This window comes from Pomacea canaliculata, linkage group LG12, assembly GCF_003073045.1.
Source record: "Pomacea canaliculata isolate SZHN2017 linkage group LG12, ASM307304v1, whole genome shotgun sequence".
In the NCBI taxonomy this organism is placed as follows: domain Eukaryota; kingdom Metazoa; phylum Mollusca; class Gastropoda; order Architaenioglossa; family Ampullariidae; genus Pomacea; species Pomacea canaliculata.
In genome coordinates this window covers 5,827,803-5,840,852 of record NC_037601.1, presented here as the reverse complement: position 1 = coordinate 5,840,852, position 13,050 = coordinate 5,827,803, and the positions used below count along the sequence as shown (strand labels likewise).

The 13,050-nt window shown below is 43.1% G+C and overlaps 1 protein-coding gene across 1 annotated transcript in view; it reads right to left on the bottom strand.

Annotated features, from left to right (window-relative positions):
• LOC112577213 (forkhead box protein F1-like) overlaps positions 1-13,050 on the bottom strand; it is a 33,315-nt gene that overhangs the window by 17,237 nt on the left and 3,028 nt on the right. Inside the window, 1 exon segment of the mRNA XM_025260225.1 lies at positions 12,017-13,048. Coding sequence (XP_025116010.1) covers positions 12,017-13,048 — 1,032 coding nt within the window.

Genomic DNA, 13,050 nt, shown 5'->3' with positions numbered 1-13,050 from the left:
AAAAACAACAATACCCTCCAGAGAGAGCAAGATGGAGACAGGTTTCACCTTACTCCAGCAAAGGCAACAACAACAATTAATGACAGAAAATTTTCAACACTCCCCATTGCTTTTAGCATCGATAAAAGTTTCGGTCCTTTTATCCCCCCGAGTTTGAAGGAAGGTGGGGAGATAAGCGCGGGGCAGGGCAGGGCCCACAAGCATGAAAGAGAACGGGAAAGGAATCTAGAGTGTCGCTAATTGAGGCCATAAATAGACCGCTATAACCCATAAATGCAAAGTTTTTACGCCAATACCTTCCCATCCAACGCGCGGAGCATGCTGGGAGTGCTAACACTGTGCGCACGGTGGCTCAGCTGGTACAGACGCTTGGCGAGCTGACGGCGTGTACAGGGTACACAGAGGGTACAAAGGGGTACAGAGGGGTACAGAGGGGAACATAGGGGTACAGCTATTTATTGCTGTTGCCGAACCTCGTGTCTGCTAGGCATGGAAGCACCAATCACCTATTGCCATGGCGGTTTGAGAGCAGAGGACCTCACTGTAGGGCGTAAGAGGACGACGGAGAGAGGGAGAAGCAAATAAACTGCTGGAGAGTGTTTTGTAAACTGGGCCTCCCCCTCCCTCACAACATTATGCCAGACCTCGGAGTGTGAGTGTGTGTGTGAATGTGTGTGTGTGTCTATACCAAGGGTGTCGAGATATTTACTCTTGTGTAACGACCCTCCATTCTTGCTTTGTTGACTCACGAAACGTTATATTAAACATCGGCGCCAGCTTCACAGAGGAGGATAACTGGAAGCAAAATAAACCTTTGGTCGGTGGTTTTACACACTCGCGAGGAAGGAGGAGCTAGCGGTCCTAGTCTTACCACACCAACGAAACGATTTTTTTAAATGAAAACTTCCATGACCTGGTGGGGCACACAGGAGAAATTCACGTGCCACACAGTTTGAGAAACAAACGAAAACATTTTTTTTAACATGGATGGTAGTTAGCGGAGATCTGATAAATATACAATGTGATATTCAGACGGCCGTGCATGTATTCACAGCACGTGCATGCACTCATTCTGACATAAAATGGCCGCCAACAGAGATTAGCAGCACAGACCAGTCGCTAACTGAGGAACGTGCTTTTCGTCTTCAACGTCGCCATCTTCAGTAACAACTGAAAACATCGCAACTCTTACAACATTAGCTGTAAATATTAACAGCATAATAAACAGTATAATAAAAACATGTAAGCCGGTTCGCAAAAGCGTGAGCACACACACACAAAATCAAACACAAAAAAACAAACAAGCGAAAATCCAGAGCTGGACACAAAGACATGAAGACAGAAACATCTATTAGCCACAGGTAGACACAAAGACTTGAAGACAGCAAACCACGAAAGCAAGAGGCACAAAGACATTGTCCATACAGAAATTCATTAAAACTAGAAGTAGGTTTTCTAATAAGCACAGACATTATATGGATACAAACACGTGTACAGACACATCAGTGTGGACCACAAAGAATATAGTACCCAGTGGGTACACCACACCCCACTCCTCACCTCCTACAGCGTTCTTATTTTCTCATACATAAATAAATTTATGGGCATGTTTTTGTATGGAAAGCAAATAGAACCTGTAATAAAACCCACGCCAACCACTGTCAGAGATAAAAGTGAACATCGGACCTCACACGCTGCATTTTTTAAAAAGGAATCTTTTATACTGCGATGTTTGGATCCTTAGGATATTTCATTAACCCTTTCAGTACTGACTGAATAAGAAAAAAGTTTCTCTCTTATACATAAATACAACATGGGAGATGGCAGTAACAATCTGTCACAAGACCTCAGATAAACCAATGTCAACATATTTAAAGATCATTTGAAAATAATTTGTCAAAGGTCACGACAGAGTTATCCCCTGTCTTGTGGAATGTTTCTGTTCCCGGATGCCACAGATACAGTCGCAGACGAGAATGTCCTCAGGTTACACACAAAGTCACAGATGGGGAGTGGGGAAAGTCTACAGGAGTTGGGGATGAACACCTGTCTAACACAGATGTCAGAGAAGTCCTATCACCAAGCGACACACAAAGCAAACACACAGAGAGGAGGGCAGGGGCGTAACTCTCTTACTCCTCTTGACAAGATTCTGTACAGATGAAGGGCGGGTAATTTATGGAAGTCCTACCCGGGCCGTTCCGAGAGAGCTACATCACAACTGCCCCACAGTTTGTTGACAACACTTCTACTCCCAAAGTTTAGGCTATCTTTATAGGAGATTTTTTAAATTCCATTTTTATATTTTGGCAGTTAATTTGTTGCCGCGATAAGAACAACGGGGCAAATAAGCAAGGGAGAGAAATCCGTGAAGGCGTGTTTGAGTTGTCATTGACCACGCTTGTTAAAAGCCGTTCTTTTTCCGTTTTTCCGATTAATTAAAACAGTTTTAAAATAGCATTCAATGTGTAAATAGTGTGTAGAAGAGCTGCAGTGTATGTTGATTTAAAGATTGGATGAGGGAAGGGAAAGGCAGGGAGAAGCACGTGCCTCTAGAAGCTCGCAAGGACTGGTGACGTGACTACGTCCTCCACACGTAGACCGCCGAGCGTCAGACGGTTACGAGATCTGACGGACCAAAAGAGTTGCTGTGCCAGACTCGAGGTCTGACGGTTGGCCGGTGTGTACCACCCACAGGCAGCAGCCCTTCAGGGTTCGCGTCTTGAGTGGCCGACAAGTGGCGCCCTCTTCTCACAAGCGCGGGGGTGGGGTGAGTTGGGAGGTGAACGGGAGCCTGGAGATTGGCATCGGGGTGGTGGGGTAAGTGTGGGATATTCGGGGTGGGGGATGGGGAACTGGTAGGTACAGAGGCAAGTCCGCTAACCATATGAATGCCAAGAAATTGGATTTATCTTGACCTGAAGTTCTTTTCAGTATGAACAGTGATAACTACGAAATCATCACATCATCGTCGTCGTCGTCGTCATCATCACATGCACATATAAATCACAGCTGAAAATATTTTCAAGTTTTTTAATATTCATAGCATAGATAAACCTAAGCTAGCTCAAGAGTGTTCGGGGTCTGAGACCGGGGTAGGACGAGTTATCCCGGCTGTTGCCGAGCGTGCACGGAGTGTTTTGCGAGTTGCGGATCGTAACAGTTGCCTCCCTGTGCTCGTGCGCCCAGTTTACTACTGTCACGCTGTGGGTGTGCCGTGCCACAAACGTCGCCCGGCATCTTAAAAATGGTTGCTATCCTCCTTTTCCTCTTTCCCTACTGCATTTTATCAAGGATGTCCCACATTTGTGGAGAAGGAGGAGGGGGTTAATCCTGTCTAGAAAGTTCTTCCCAACTCTTCTAACCCGCGCGGCTGCAACCGAAAATGAAAAGAAGAAACTTAAAAAAAAAATTAGAAAAAGATTGAAGAGAGAAATTTCATTGGGGTGGGGTGGAAGGTGAAGATGAGCTAGGTAGAGAATGTTGGGGCTAGCAGACTGTGTACTCGGCTTTTAGCTGCGTGCCAGACCTCGCGAGATCCATTATTTCGTGGCCGTCTTATCTGCCGACACGACCGATAGCTCGCCCCAACCTGGTCTGGAAGGTGTGGCGAGAAGTTTGTGTGAACCCTGGGCCTCGTGTTACACGCATCTTAGATCATCATCCCTCTCTGCGAGTTCGTCTGCTCCCAAGAGGAACCCACGCTCGCCGTCAGTGCGTTGCCAAGGTTACTACTGCGCGTGAATGCATGTGCATTTGTTCCTGTCTCGTCTTCGTGTAAACGAATGTTTGTGTGTGTTGTTTGGAGACTGTGTGCTTGTGTCTGTGCGTGTGTCCGTGTCCACGCCTTATCTAAGGTTTCGCAGTAAATCACCCACATCCGCAAAGGCGCCGCATCCCGTACGCTAATCGCCGGGGTCAGAGGGCGCGCAAGGTCGTGGCAGGGTCAACGGAGTCAAGAAAAACCCCGCAGCCCCTCGTCGCGCCCCCGCCGCTTCTTTATTTGCGCCCAACCCCAGTGAAAGTCAGGCGTGGAGAGATGTAAAAGTTTTACACTCCGGCCCCCAGTAGGGGACCGCCATTGCCAAGCGCTGGAGGCTGGGTGGCCCACGCGGCGGTTGCTGCTGATGCGCACGCCGCTGATGAGGGAATCTCTCGCCTGGATTCGCACAATTGCACGTGCGGCCCCTCGCCACCAGGGTGGGCTGACGGCTTTCAATAGCGAGTTAAACGAGGGTGTGGTACGGACGGCGAAAAAAAAAAGAAAAAGAAAAAAAAGGGGATGCTCAAACAATTAGGACAGTGGCCAGCAGCCGACAGCTATCTGGGGCAGGAAGACCGAGATAAAACAGCGTGGTCACATGACCTGACCAGGACTTAACTGTTAAAGAAATGGCAGGGACCTTATTTATTCAACAACACAGTGATTTGTTGTGTTGTAAACAGCTTGTCACACTGTTCTCGGGACTTTGTCAAAATGGTGTATTGTGACAAATAATGTATTACTGCATTTTCTTTTGAAATAATGTATTTTTGCAATTTCTCTTTGAAAGAGGTTCTGGGTCATTGCTTTTTCTTACTTGTGCTCCAACCCCTACCATCATGCTTCAAGAAGATTGTATCAAAATAATCTCAAACTCTAAACAAGATAACAACACACAAGATGGTCAGATTATGTGTATTATTATATTTAACGGGTGAGGTGTGTTATTATATATTTGTATTTTATTAATAAGTTATTTTGCTCAGCTGATGTAGGTGTGAGTGTGTAGAAGGGTCACTCGGTTCACTGTCTGGAGATTGTCTCATGTTGGTGAAAACAATTTAATACGAACGATCGGTATTATTGAAATATATTTTGATATTTGTACATGGACACACCTAAACATGGTTGTTAGAATCGTAACTATGTGGCCGTTGTGACCTAGGCATAGATGCATCTCTTAAGCAAATGTCTACAGGTCATCTGTTTGTACAACAATATGTTTGTAAGATTACTTCTGTAAACCTATCTAGAAGATATCAGCAAGTCTTCTGACTCTCGGATTGTTATGCTAACATTGAATAATTCTCTCTTCTCTCTCTCTCTCTTCCTTGTATTTTAAAAATCTTTTTTCTTTTTCTTTGACATTTTTTCTTAAAACATTAAAAACTTTAACAAAACTATTAGTTTTCCCATTAAACATAAAAAGTCTACTCTTCATTAATTTCTTGAAAATGTAACCTCGTAGATAAATCTGTTCACTTATATTTCCTGAATGGTCTATTTTTCTCTTTCTTTCTCAATATTGTCCTGAGTGAGCGTGGTAAAGAAAAAAAATCAGAGTGGAGGAGCGCCTGAAGACAGCCACTAATGAGGTTTTTACAGACGTCGTTTAGCAGGCAGTTAATGACATCAGCAACAGCAACTATTTGCCGCGGAGCTTAATGGCGTCCTTGGGTGTATCACCCCGGCTGGCTCAGCAGCCCTCCCGTCAGCAGCCTCGGTCACTTCTGTCGTTTCGTCAGTTACTGTTCACAGGGACACAAACGGCGCCAGTTACTGTTCACACCAATACATAGTCCGCCAGGTGGCGTGTCAAACCCATGGGGACAGTTTTATTCTCTGGGCGATGCTTCTCGTCCTGAGTGGGTTGACGAGCCAAACCACACTGTACAAGCGGGTATCGCTGACAGCAAGCAGCCAACTCGTCACAGAATAAAGCTCGGGAAAAAGCAAATACCTGGCACAGGCAAGCGGTAAACAGACATTCATGCACGAGGAACAGGGAAGGATGTGTGTTTGTGAAGCAGGAGCTGAATGTGCGTATGTGTGTGTGTTCGTACATGGATTCTCTTTCTTCAATTAGTTTGTGTCCCATGTTGACTTTCTGCCGGGGCTTAACACCAGATGAGGTTTATTTCGTCTGAAATTTTGCGTCCTCGGCTCTCTACTGTTCATTTGGCTTATTATCCCCTATCATGGTCAACTAACCTAACCCTACTTGACCACAACATTCATAACCTACACACAGCTTACTTTACCAAAGGTAACTTTTTACCCTCTATAAAATATTTTTTAATTAAAATATTATGAATATTTTGTTCCTGTTGAAGACTTGAGATGATCCTCATCATTACTGGTCTCAGCAGCCAGACCTACTGCATCATCTAAGACCGCACTGTCTTGCTGCAGCCTATGTTGTAATTTCTCAGTTTAATTAATTTGCTATAATTTAATTAATTTGCTGTCGTTCCTGTGGCCATCATCATCTGTACATTAGATTTTCCTACTAATGGTAAGTACATACGAAAGGTCTTTTCCACCAGACTTGAGGCTTTGTAAATTAAAATACTGTCTAATGATTCTGTTTTTGTTATCTAAACAATATTTTGAATTGTATTCTGTAATGTGATGTGTTCCAGTCTTGGCTGAAACAGCCTTCTTCTCTCACTTATTGCCAACCACTAAAAGAAATAGCAATTTTTACTGCTTAATGAAGAAAATACTTGCCAAAACTGCAATGTTAAGTTTCTGTGTCTTACCATGCCAAATTTAAACAATTCTCATACGGACTGTTGGGTTTTTAAAAAACTTGCCAATAGGCGGCAAACGTAGTGTGGACAGATTAAACTAAACTAACTCCAGTCACATTTTTACAACATTGAGTAACAAAGCTTTAATATGAACCTTTTCAGAGTTAACTGAAATTCGATTCGCCTTTTTTTTTAACCATCCATCGCCACTCGTCTTTACATACATCAGGTGAGGACTGACAGACACCCTCTGTATATATAAATATCAAATCTCTTTCTTAGCATGGGAAAGCTGCACAGTATCCAAGTAACGGACAAGTGGTAAAGTCTGGCATTCGGCAAATCTTTGGAATATTCAAACATTGCGTTGTTCGCAGAGGAAGAGAAGAAAGTTGTTACTGTGTGTATCTGGAGAGAGAGAATATACTGTATATCAATATGTTGGTTTGAATAGTTTGTAAAAATTTTGCAAACGTTTGATTTGTCTCTTTAAAGAAAATAATATTTTTGTTACAGTTTTTTTTTATTCGAGACAAAAATTAAAGAGTTGGGGAAATCTCAGTGGCCTCGCCTCAGAAGTCAGAAATTATTCGCGATGATAACATCAGATAAGAGCTTTCTGAGGATCAGTGACTGAGGTAGACAGTCCTCGCCCCGCACTCTCTGTCATGTCCACTGAAAGGTCAAACAAACATTTGACAAACTCATTGCGACAATATTTGTCTTGTAGAGAAATCCCTCAAAACATGGCGTGCACAGACCAAACGACACGGTGTCACGTGACGGCGCCCTGTTGCCAGATAAACACCATGAGCATCAGACTGTGTGTGGCAGTGAGGTCCCTTTGAGTGCACGTGACCAGCAACCTATGTTCTATTTTATTGTGTATAGCATCCTATCTTTACATTTATTAAATGTCATACCGTTGAAGGAGACAAGAATACAGACTTGAATATAGGAGAGCAGGAAACAGTTCAGTTCAGACAATCAAGACCAAACAAAGATTCCGGAACGACGCCATATTTGAAGATTTATCAGTGCCACAGCAAACCTCTTATATTTAATGGAATAAAATTGTGCATCGCATAACAAACTAAATTCATCGAAAAAAAAATTACAAAGCAATATGGGTGAAGTCGGTTAAATAACCGATTCTGCTATCTAAGAGTAAGGTCTGAACATTCAGGGTGAGTCTTTCAAAACAAAATGGCGATTAATACAAAGGAGCCAATTAAATGGAAGCAAGACGGGTAACAGGCTTTTTTTTCGGAAATCTTTCTCTTCTTTTTTCCTGGAAGCAAAATTAAATCTTGAATGTATCCGCTATTTATCCTGCATCGTACATGCCAAGTTTTAAATTGCCTTCACCTGCACATTAGCGTGGAGAGCATGGACGAGGCATGTGAACAGAACATCGAGTTAGCGGGTGTCGGGACAGACCCTCGACAAACCGCGATGCCCTCTGTTTACTCTCCTGCTTTCTGGAGTCTTATCCACACTTCAAATTAAAAGCCGAAGAACATAGAAAAACAATCGCTAGAAGGAAAGCTCCGTGTGGTGGCTGTATTTTCTCCGATATCGGTTCTGGAAGGGAAGGACACGTGTATAAATCCACGAAAACGTGATCTCGTCGATCCTAGGAGACGCGAGAAATCCCGAGAGGGCGTCGGCGTGGAGCATGCGCGGTATGTAATCAGTCGACAGCGCCTTCTCACGCTGACAGCTCGGAACAAGCTCTTTCTCTGCGCTCGTATTTTGTGGTGGAAGGTGGAATGTCAAGTCCTGAACTGCCACCATGCGACTATTTATCCAGTTGCTGCCGCGACGGGAGATAATCGCAGCTTGTTTGTATCCGCGGTTTGTTAGTAACGATCACCAACGAGCTTCTATCCGCGGTTTGACCGCAAACTTTTTTACAGGCGCTGTGTACTCGAGTCAATCACATCCATTGTCTCTAACGGGGGTGTGTTCATAGATGTTATAAAATAGTTTAACCGTGAGTGTTCGACACAGCCACAAACTTGTAATGAACCTTTGTATGTTCACAGCGATCACAAAATGGTTCAAAACTGTTTTTTTTTTCTGTAAGGATAATCTAAGATCTGAAAATGTCGATTGCCTCAATTCTGTTGAAAATAAAACACTTGAAAATGAATTTATCAAAAATTAATCTGTTTGGCAGTTCTATGAAGGACAGGCTAATAAATCACTTGTATGTGATAACTTTAAAGGAAAAAAAGAATTAAAATCTAAACTAGTTTTTACTGTGAATTCAATACATGCTTCCTCGATGGTATTATGTCCCTCACTCTTTATCATGCATTTTATTCATTGTTTTTATTTTTTCTCAGTGCCCCAGTTGGTTATGAATAGATTTTTTGAATACTGAATAATACGTAGTGATCTTAAATTTGTTTCTGTCCTCTATGTGCTTGTGGCAAATGAAACAAGATACCAGACAGAAGAAATTGTGATTGACCTGTACCACGCAGAGGAAACGTGGACAGCGCCATAGTCTGAGACACCGAATAGAGAGAAAAGAAAGTAAAAGACAAAAAGAGAGAGATGGAGGTGAAGAAAGAGAAAGTCACATGACGACTTCACTGGAAACCTCGTGTTCCTCTTGCTGAACATGATCTGTCAAGTTAGGAAAGGGACACAGAGTACAAGTGTTTCCCTGTACTGATGCCGAGCTTGAATGAGCTTGACTCAAACACATCAAAAGTTGAGTAGAAAAATGACAGAGAAAGAATACAAAGCGAAGAGGGGTTCATGGGCTAGTTGCAATGCCAGTTTCTGTCCAATTTCTCTGGTAAAAGATCTTAAACTTGAACATCTATGTACTTTAACACAATTTTAGTATCCCCTCCAATAGAACAGAGCCTCAAAATAGCTATGTTTGCTTTTGTTTCTAGACATAAACCTATCGTGAATAGACCATTACAAAAACTGTTCAGTTGGGTGTTGCAGTCATACATGGGTAGGATTTGCAGACCACAGAAGCTAAAGAGAAACATTGAATGAGACTGTAAGCTAGATATACATCAGACTGGAGGAGTGGAAGCTGGACACATGCCACACTGGGGAATGTTAGCCGCGCCTTTCCCCGCAAAACGGAAAGTTTGACCCTCCTCCGACCGTTAGCAAGATGCCCTTTGAGTAGTTTTATTGTGTATACCTTCTTCACTTTTTGAAAACGCAAAGATGTGTTTACATAGAATTTCCCAACAGGGAATGTCAGTATTAGCTTTATTTAATGAGCTCCCACTGCAGTGTGGACAGTTTAATTTCCTCCTGAAGTCTATAGAGGCAGAGAGAGTTTACAGAGATGTATCTTGTAGGACAATAACAAGGCCTCAATGACTTTATACAGACTACAATACATACTAGGCGAGGGTTGAAGTGGTTAATGCTGCACGAATAATTTAATCGCATGTTTTTAAGGTAAACATATTTCCAGAATTATTTTTTTAAGAAAACTCATTTCCACATACAAAAGATCAAACGAGATGTTTTAGAGACTGCAAAGAAATTATAAGTTTGTTTTCTTTTTTTTTTTTTAGAAGTTCCTCAAATCAAGAGCCGAGAAACGATAACAAACCACAGAAGTTGATGAAGGGCACCTTCAGCCCAGTTCTTTAGCTACAACAACAATAAATAACATTGGGTATATATATATACACACACACAGAGAGAGGTTATCATGCATTTTACAAGCCTTGAGTTCACGTGAAACAGATCACACACATACACGTCACACACCTCTCACACACACCACACACTACATACACACAATGAATTATAGATAAAACATATTGAAGCCCAAAATAAATGAAACACTAATTATTTCCTATTTGTGTCTGGTATACCCGGCATTAAACGTTTTATGACTATTTATGCTTCTTTTAAATTATTTTCGAGTTTATTATCTATTTTGTATTATTTATTTGCATATTATTTTTATTTTATTTTATTTATTATTTAATAGTTTTGCTTTTCACACTATGCATTTTAAACCAAGAATTATTCACGGCAAGGCCATATTTTTGCTTCTAACAGTGAGCTTTTGAGAAAAATTTTATCAACGTTAATTTTTTTTAATGTTTATTTCTTTTAAATGTCTTTTTCCCATTTGCCGTTACTTAATGAAAAAATAACAATTAGGTGTTTGCTGCATGACCTACAGAAAGGAAAAAAACTATTTTTATTTCTTTGGCATCAAGCAGTCGTTGAATCAGGTTCTAAAACCAAAAGAGAAATATTTTGAATGTTTTACAGCCAATCGGATTAAGTGGGGATGTTTTTTCGTGTACTTGTTGATGCTGATATGTCTTCCGGTTCCTTCGACAAACACTGCAACAACCTACCCGTGTGTAAACTACCCGAGAGCAACGCGCCTCGCGGATTTCCCAAGAATATGAGCGGAAAACAGGGGAAAGTCCGAAATAACGGTGGTGGGGTAACAGCTGGGGTGGGGAGCGAGCTGACAGGTCTGCCTGCTGAATGCTGGTTGTTTCTTTAAACATGGCTGGTGTTTGGCGAGAAAACACGGACCACCCTTGTCTGCGCCATCTTCTGATCACCTACCGCCTTTTTTTTTTAATTGTTGGGTGGAAACTTTTCTCTAGAAGCTGCCTTAAGAAATGTTTATTGCAATGTCAGATTAATTTTAGTAACCTCTTGACTTATTTTTGTGATCTTTCTTCTGTCAAATATTTGAGGTAATTTATGTGTTTTGGTTTTGTTTTTTTTTTTAAACTGAAGATATTTCTTCAGATAATAAAAAGAACACAACAAGAATGCGGTTGTGTCTGACATGGAAAAAATAATCAAGCCACCTTCACACCATATCATATCAACGAAAGACCAGTTATTGAATAGTATTGTGCAATTAATACTCCATCACACTGTCATAAAGATATCTTATCCTCAAAAAAATCCTTAAATGAACTTCTTTAAGTTTAAACAAGAATTCAAACTAATGGTCACAAACTAATCATTCAGGTGGCTTCACTGTATAGAACATTTTATATCCATTAAATTCCGTTTTAAATTGTAAAAAGATCTTGCTTATGTAATGTATGTAGCACGGAAGGATATAACTATGATACAACTACGTGTATATAACGTGGACATCACGTATAAAATATAAATAATATATACATTGAAGGAATACTCTTTTTAAAATAGAGTTTCGTATAGCAACCATCGAGCTTTTGGACTGTCGTGATTGTAAACAATAGGTGTATATCATTATATAATTTGGAAAATAAACGAAAAAATGTGTCCATGGACCATTGAAGTATTGCTGTTGTTGTGTAGTAATAATAATAATTAGGCGTGATGATGATAATGATAAGGATGATGATGATGATGATGGTCCATGGACCTTTGAAATATTGCTGTCGTTGTGTCATAATAATCTTAATAATAAATTAGCATGATGATGATAATGGTGATGATGATGCGAGAAAAACAAGCCATGGCACACGTGACTTACCCGCCAGGGCCAGGTCGACGGGTTCTCCCCCCGTGGCTGACGTCAGACCGGTGTAGGGACTAGCGTCCGAGCTGGATGGCGGGGACATGCTCTGCAGCGACCCCGTGCTGCCCGTCGGCGACAGCGGCTGCTGCTTACAGTACCGTCCCGCCGACTGAGTCACGTGGGCGCCGGCTGACCACTGGCCGCCCATCCCCATCCCCATCATGCTGGCCGCCGACGAGGCGTACATGGCTGAGGAGGAAGAAGAAGCTGCCGAAGAAGAGGGCGTGGTGGAGGCCGTGTCGCGGTCGTAGACGCCGTTGTGGATAGCCGCGCTGGCGGTGGCGGTTGCCGTGGCCAGGTGGGAGGTGAAGTCGCCCCCCGTCGCGCCGTTAGCGATGCCGGCTGCTGCCATGGCGCAGGACTGTGCGTAGCGGTTGTTGATGGCGGAGCTGATGGTGGAGTTGATGGTGGGCAGGGAGGGTGCGTAGTTGCTGCAGTTGGCGGCAGCGGCGGCAGCCTGCATGTGCTGCTGCATGGCGGCGTGGTGATGGTGGTGGTGAGGGTGCGAGTGATGAGGCGGGGCCCCCATGCCGGACATCATCATCTGAGACGTGTCGTAGGCGCTTTGGTGATGGTGGTGGTGGTGGTACAAAGGGTGACCGCCGCTTCCTCCTCCAACTCCTCCGCCCACACCCATGCTCATGGCACCACCGGAACCGGAATACGCCATTGCTGACTGTTGCGACATGGCCGCTGCGGTGTTGGGCGAATGCAGGAAGTCGTAATAGCCGCCTGTCATTGCACCCGCCCCGGCCATTCCATTGAGCATGCCCAGTGGCTTCAAAGCCTGACACTTCCGGCGGAACCCTCGGGGTCGTCTGCGGAACGAGCCCTCCTCGAACATGAACTCAGCAGCAGGGTCGATGGTCCAGTAGTGTCCCTTCCCTGGTCGGCCAATGCCTTTGGGCAGCTTGATGAAGCACTCATTGAGGGAGAGGTTGTGCCGCACAGAGTTCTTCCAGCCCTGATACGTCCCTCGGAAGAAGGGA